We start from the raw sequence: 6742 nt of genomic DNA, 5'->3' as shown, positions 1-6742 counted from the left end.
CAAAAATTCTCTTAAGAACGTACTTGACCAAAATGAGCTTTTAATAAACCATTTAATAAATGCACAATGCATATAGCTGTCCCACTATTTTCCTTGAAAGAGATTGGTCCAAGGCTCTAGAATATGGTAGAACTGACAATGGGAGGCAATCGGTAAAAACTTCCTTAAAAATGAGCAAGAGACCATATGCCCCACCCCTAGGCAGTGGTACAGGCCTTTTCCCCTGAGAGGGTGGCTCCGGAAAGAGCCACTGGGGGAGCGGGGCAGGCGGTCCCGAGGCGGCTCAGTGGCGGGTGATGAACTTCAGGAGGGCCTTGGTGCCCTCCACGTCCGCGTGCTTGTGCAGCTGCCCGGGCAGCAGGAGGCGAACGGCGCTCTGCAGGTCTCTGGAGGTGAGGGTCGAGTGCTTGCTGTGGCGGACCAGGCTGGCGGCCTCGTTGGCGATGCGCTCAAATACGTCTCTCACGATGGAGTCCATGACGCCCTTGGCCTCCTTGGACAGGCTGAGGCCCTTGTGAACATGCTTCAGGACCTTGGGGAAGTAGGCAGCGAAGCTGTAGTCATTGCCCTGGCGGCGGCGGCGGCGGCGCCTGGGCTGCTTCTCCTTCGGGGTGGGCGAGGCCATCCTCTTGGGCTCCAGGCTGAGGTTCTCCTCAGAAGCCACGTGTGAGGCGGGCTCAGCCATTGCTGGGTCGCTGCTGATGGCTCGCGACTGCAGACAAAGGCGGTTGCCCACAGGGCGCGCTCTTTATATAGGCAGCTTTGCCTGACGTCACAGACAGGCTCCACGTCTGAATGGAGGGCAGGTCTTGGGGAGACCCTGTTGCTAAGCTGCATGGTGCGCTTCCTGCGGTTGGACAGCCCTTCCGCATGGAATCAGCAGCCAATCAGCACGTGGCTTGCAAGCTGTAGCCTGGTATCAAAGAAAGATGCTGCAAAGCAGAAGGCCTTGTGTGCTGCCAGTGACACTGGCATCCCTTATGGACCATAAGTGAGCCCTTAACATTTAAAACAGCTCCAAGACACTTATTCTCTTCTGTGCCCCAAGCAAGTGCTGAGATCGAGGTAGAGCACACATTCCCACTCCCAAGGTGACCGAGGACCAGAAACCGCACTGACAGACATGGAGAGCACCGAGGAGATGCCACAGGAGAAAAACTCCACGTCGATCTGAAAACCTTTCTTTTACCACTTAAAAGAAATCACATATTCATTCCGACAGCTTTAGCGGCCTTGGCCACCCAACACGTTACACAGACACTCAGGTACTTGCAAGGCTCCTGTGCAGCAAGTGGTCACCTGCCCACAAGCAGACACCACATGTGTCTCCCACAGGGACCCCTTGTCCAGCACAGACTGCAGGTGCGGCCAAACCTTGCCTCCAGGCGGTGACATCAGTAGAGGTCGCACGACTCTCCTGGCTGCTTTCGCTCCAGAGTGCGTGTCTACTGAAGCAGAGCTGGAGGAGGCGGCAGAGGCGGAGGCACCGCTCGCTCGCCCAGCAAGGCAGGCGTTCCTGTAGTGCTCCGCAGGACAAACTCCATAGCGTGTTCCTGGCAGATGGGTTACGCAGCAGCCCTGGCTCGAGGATTCCGCCCCTGCCTGATTAAGACTGTTTGCTGGCGGGCTCTTTGTTTGGGCAGCTGGAGGGTTTCGATGACTTCGCTGTGACCCATGGGTGCTCAAGGACTTCTGCCAGAGTGGGCCTGTGACTGGGGTTGTGCTTCAGCAGCCTTGACATGAAGTCCTTGGCGCCCTCCTTTACAGAGTCAGGGAATGTGAATTCAACCCGTGATATTCTTCTGTAGGTCCCTTGGTATGTGTTTGCCTCAAAAGGAGGCTTCCCAACTGAAAACTCGTAGCAAAGAACTCCCAGGCTCCAGAGGTCTACCTTCTTGTCATGCATGCGGCCCTCAATCATCTCGGGGGGCAGGTAGTCCAGCGTGCCACACAGCGTGGTCCTCCTGGAGGATGGAGCGTGTACCGACCACCCAAAGTCTGCAATCTTCAGCTCCCCAGCTGATCCAAGAAGCAGGTTCTCGGGCTTAATGTCTCTATGAATAACTCTCTTTGAATGACAGTACAACAGGGCGTTTGCCAACTCGGTGATAGAGGTAGCAGTTCTCTGCTCATCGAACTTGGAAAGTTTCTGAAGCTCTCTGTAGACGGTTCCCAGCGGTGCACATCCAGGATCAGGTACACTCGGGTGGCATCATGGAAGTAGCCATGGAGTCTGAGAACATTAGGATGCCGCAGGTGGGACTGGGTTTCCACTTCCCTTCGGAGCTGATGCTCCACGCCTGCTTTCTCCAGCTGAGCTTTAAATAACACTTTGAGGGCCAGGATAAACTTGCTTTGTTTCTCTCTTGCCAAATAAACATTACCAAACTTTCCTTTACCCAGTGGACGACCAATGTCAAAATCTTCCAAAGTCCACTGCCTTTTTTTACATTCTTCATTTTCCTGGTTTGATGTCAGTTCCTTTTCAGGATTATTTCCGGGTGCTGATGGTGGGGGCTGTTCGCTCTTCGGGGTGTTATTTGGTGGCTTGGAGACAGGTCGAGGCACACTGGCCGCCTGTGCCTGCTTCAGCTTCTGCACAGGCTTCTGAGCAGGGATGAGCTTCTGTGCCTGTGAAGGGTTCGAGTCCCGGCTGCTCCACTTCTGACCCAGTTCCCTGCTAATGGCCTGGGAAAAGCAGTGGAAGATGGCCCGAGTGCTCAGGCCCCTGCCACCCGTGTAGGAGACCCAGAAGAATGCCCTGGTTTTTTGACCTGTGCACTCCTCTCTATCTGTGACTTTCAAATGAGTAAAACAATGTTTGAAAGATGTTACAAAGAGCAAAGGTCATCAGACCACATCAGCTGCCTGATGCCACTCCATGAGTACCTTGAAAAGGCACCAGGAAGAGCAGCTAAATGGTAGAAAATGAATCCTGCAATGCTTATGAGAATCTGATCTCAGTAACCCAAGGCCAGTGTGCTACAGGTGTGACTGCCCACCTTTTAGCCTTTTCTTCTCCCGCTCAGAATGTATTGTTATCCTGGGCTAAGCCACTTTGATTGCAGCTGGAACTCCTTGTATGGCCACTGGGGTACCCCTGGCTGTCCTGCTGATGTCTGCAGATCTGACCCAAAGCAGCATGAATTCAGAATGAGCGGTATGGGAAAACCATGGTCAGGAAATAGAGAATACAAGCAGAAAATGGCTATTTAAAAATATCTAACATCATCTGATAATTATCAACAAGAAGGAAAAAGGAAGAAGGGGAGCAGGGGAGGGAGGAGGGGGAGGAATGGGAAGGTGATTTCCACTAATGACGAACAACAATGCAACAATCCAAGAAACCACAATAAGGAAGACAATATGACGCTCCCAAAAGAACACGACACTTCAATACTAGATTGTGAAGATGAGGTAGAAGAAATGCCAAAAATGGAACTCAAAAAATTGATCATAATATTACATAGAAGTAATCAAAAGCAAACACATGAACTACTGAAATATGTGCAGAAAATGAAAGAAAATTTCTCTCATGAAATTGGTATGTTTAAGAGGAATCAGAATGAAATGAAGAATTCAATAGAACAATTAAAAAATTCAGTGGAGAGCCTTAACAACAGAATTGGTGAAGCAGAAGAGAGCATATTGGACTTAGAATGTGATTATTCAGTTCAGTGACCGAGGAAAATGGGCATCTAGCAGGCGATTATGATCTGAAGGTGTGGTTTACCAAAAAGACAAATGAAGTGTTGGTGCTTATATAACAAATTCTAAATTTGTGTACTGCTTACATTTTGAAATTTTAGATATGCTTATGTTTTTAAAATTTTAATATTTTATATTCAATATATCTTTTTTTTGACAGGCAGATTGGACAGTGAGAGAGAGAGACAGAGAGAAAGGTCTTCCTTTTGCCGTTGGTTCACCCTCCAATGGCTGCTGCGGCCTGTGCACTGCACTGATCTGAAGCCAGGAGACAGGTGCTTCTCCTGGTCTCCCATGGGGTGCAGGGCCCAAGGACTGGGGCCATCCTGCACTGCACTCCCGGGCTACAGCAGAGAGCTAGACTGGAAGAGGGGCAACCGGGACAGACTCCAGCGCCCCGACTGGGACTAGAACCCCGTGTACCGGCGCCACAGGCGGAGGATTAGCCTATTGCGCCGCAGCGCCGACCAAGCATATATCTTGAAAAGTAGTATTAGTAGGACAAAAATATGCTCTCATGAAACATTTAAAAATATTACTTGTGTTACTGAGCTCATTTAAAGCATACAGGAGGGCCCTAGCCCAAGGAAATATTGATTAAGTAAAAGTCCCACGAAGCTGTTCCTATTCCTACGCTGGTTAGTGTCGGACCCTCGCCAGCAAGGGTCCAACGCAATCACGACACGGTCACTGTTTCTCGGTTCTCAAGGAACTTTTACTTGTGGGGGCAGAAGGAAAGAGTGGCGGGGGGAAGAGAAGAAAAGAGAAGGAGGAGCTCCAAGCCCAATTCCCAATGTCCCTTTATACCCCAAGTCCCCTGGAGCATCCACTCCACAGCCAATAGCGGCTCTCTTCCCGTGCAGTTCACGCTGGTATCGTCCAATCAGATGAAAGGACGCGTATAGTCTCAGGTCAAAAGTTCATCTGTTTCACCTGGCTCTTCCTAGTTGTTTATGCAGAGTCCGTCCTGCCTCAACTTCATCTGTTTCACCGGGTTCCTCCTAGTTGTTTATGCAGAGTCCATTCTGTTTCATCTGTTTCACCTGGCTGTTTTCCTAGGCCTCGTGGTCGACCGATTGCTGCAAGCTATGCAGATGAGGAGGTTCTCACAGGTGGCCAGCCTGCGGTTCCCCACAGCTCCCCCTTTTTTGTTATTTATGGCGTGGAGTCGTGCCTGTCTTAGGTTCCCAGCGACGCGCCACCTGCTTACCCGTCATCGAAACATTGGGAAGCATGTCCCAAGTTCTGTCTTAGGTTGCTAGGGGCACTCGCTAGTGATTACCCGTCTTTGGCTACCGCTCCATCATGTCAAGCCATATCTGTCGCTGAGGGTCAGAGCGATACATAGCAAACATAGCCTGTCGGACCACTAGGTTAATGGGTGGCTGACTCCTGACTACTGCCAGGATGACTCTGCTGATTAGGAGGAAGGCAATCAATAGGACTATCAATAGGCAAAGAAACAGTCTCTTCATCACTTGTAAGCTAGTCACTTTCTATTGTCGATGAGTCTGTTGTCGTTTCCACTGGGAAGGGTTCATCAGGGTTCTGCGAGGAGTCGAATCCTCCTTTCCGGCATCCAGATGGGTTGGGAAGCCCCCTGCGGAAAAAAGCAGACAGCGCCTTGTACCCTTCTTAGTAGGGGATACGGGCCTTTCCATTGGTTATCTTGTAAGTCCTCCCACATAACCCACTGCACTGGCTCCTTGTCGGCCAAATAGGAATGTAACTCAGCAGGAGTTTTGCCACACTTTTTCTTATTCAAAAAATTTATAGTATATAGAGTTATAGCTAATGCATCGCGATTAGCTACCGCATATTCTCCTATTCCCCCTTTTTGTTTATTAATTAAGGTTTTTAAGTACAGGTGAGTTCGTTCAATTATTGCCTGCCCTTGGGGATTATAGGGCACACCTGTAACATGCTTTATGCCAAATTCTTTTAAGAATGTAGCAAAACGAGCCGAAGTGTACGCCGGCCCATTATCTGTTTTAATAATTTTGGGCACCCCCCAAGCAGCAAAGGACTGTAGACAGTGTTGAATAACCTGTTGAGTTCCTTCTTTGTTTAGAGCCGTGGCTGACACAATTCCAGAGAACGTGTCCACCGACACGTGCAAACAGCTCTGGCGTCCAAAAGATGGGATGTGAGTAACATCCATTTGCCAGATATGGCATGGCCGGAGGCCACGGGGGTTGGCTCCCGCCGGAAGTTTGGGGACGGTGAAAACAACACATTTCTCACAAGATTTAATAATATCCTCAGCTTGGCTGCGAGGAATATTGTATTTTTGACTTAAGGTAGTACTGTTTACATGCCACTTAGAGTGAAATTGCTTTGCTTCTTCAAAAGTAGAGCAGACAAGCAGAAAGCGAGAATAGTAATCAGCTAACATATTGCCCCGACTAAGAGGTCCGGGTAAGTTGGAGTGAGCCCTAATATGATCTATAAATATAGGTTGTGACCTTCGTAATAATAACTCAGCAACTTGCTGCAAATAGGGATATATGGAAGAAGCCTTGGAAGTGTGGCATACTTTATCTAACATCCTAACAGCATTAACCACATACACACTATCCGATAAGATATTCAGGGGACCTGTTTCTTTTTTCAGTACGGTTGCAATAATGGCCAATTCAGCATGTTGGGGAAAAGGAGACGCAGTTAATACAAAATAACGTTGGTCCTTTAGCACTGTGGCTCCCGTTCCCCCTTTTGCACCATCAGTAAACACAGTCGGAGCTCCCTCTATAGGACTTTTGCGCACCCTTTTGATCCATACTACAGGAACCTGTGCGCAGAATGTAACAAAGGGACGAGTTGGATAGTGATTATCCACTTCTATATGTAATGTTAAGACAATATATGCCCAAGTCCAAATTTCTTTCGTCCACGCTTCTACAGCCTCTCTACCAAAGGGAACGATGCATCGCTCCGGGTATTTTCCAGAAATTTCCATAGTTCTGTGGGCCGCAGCAAGGGTTAAATTGGCTGTGGCCGCTCCTTGAGTGTACAACACCCGAGGTAAGTGGGA

The 6742-nt window shown here is 49.3% G+C and overlaps 2 protein-coding genes across 2 annotated transcripts; both read right to left on the bottom strand.

Moving 5' to 3' along the window:
* Positions 1-283: 283 nt before the first annotated feature.
* On the bottom strand, positions 284-1544 carry LOC133752586 (late histone H2B.L4-like). The gene is made up of 2 exons (XM_062183031.1): positions 1488-1544; positions 284-712 (listed from the first exon to the last, which is right to left on the bottom strand). The coding sequence occupies exons 1-2, from the start codon at positions 1542-1544 to the stop codon at positions 284-286; spliced, it is 486 nt and encodes a 161-aa protein (XP_062039015.1).
* Positions 1526-4925, bottom strand: LOC133752585 (aurora kinase A-like). The gene is given in 3 exon segments (XM_062183030.1): positions 1526-2184; positions 2187-2661; positions 4911-4925. Coding segments are annotated over 3 exon segments (1068 nt in total). The 3' UTR covers positions 1526-1606.
* Between the last annotated feature and the right edge of the window lie 1817 nt (positions 4926-6742).

This window comes from Lepus europaeus, chromosome X, assembly GCF_033115175.1.
Source record: "Lepus europaeus isolate LE1 chromosome X, mLepTim1.pri, whole genome shotgun sequence".
In the NCBI taxonomy this organism is placed as follows: domain Eukaryota; kingdom Metazoa; phylum Chordata; class Mammalia; order Lagomorpha; family Leporidae; genus Lepus; species Lepus europaeus.
The sequence above is the reverse complement of the archived record's forward strand: the minus strand, read 5'-3'. Positions and strand labels throughout refer to the sequence as shown.

Coding starts and splice junctions, on each gene's coding strand:
- LOC133752586 (XM_062183031.1), bottom strand. CDS start 1,544: ATGGAGTTTGTCCTGCGGAGCACTACAGGAACGCCTGCCTTGCTGGGC. Junction 713..1,487: donor CCTTGCTGGGCGAGCGAGCG/GTGCCTCCGCCT, acceptor CTTTGTCTGCAG/TCGCGAGCCATCAGCAGCGA.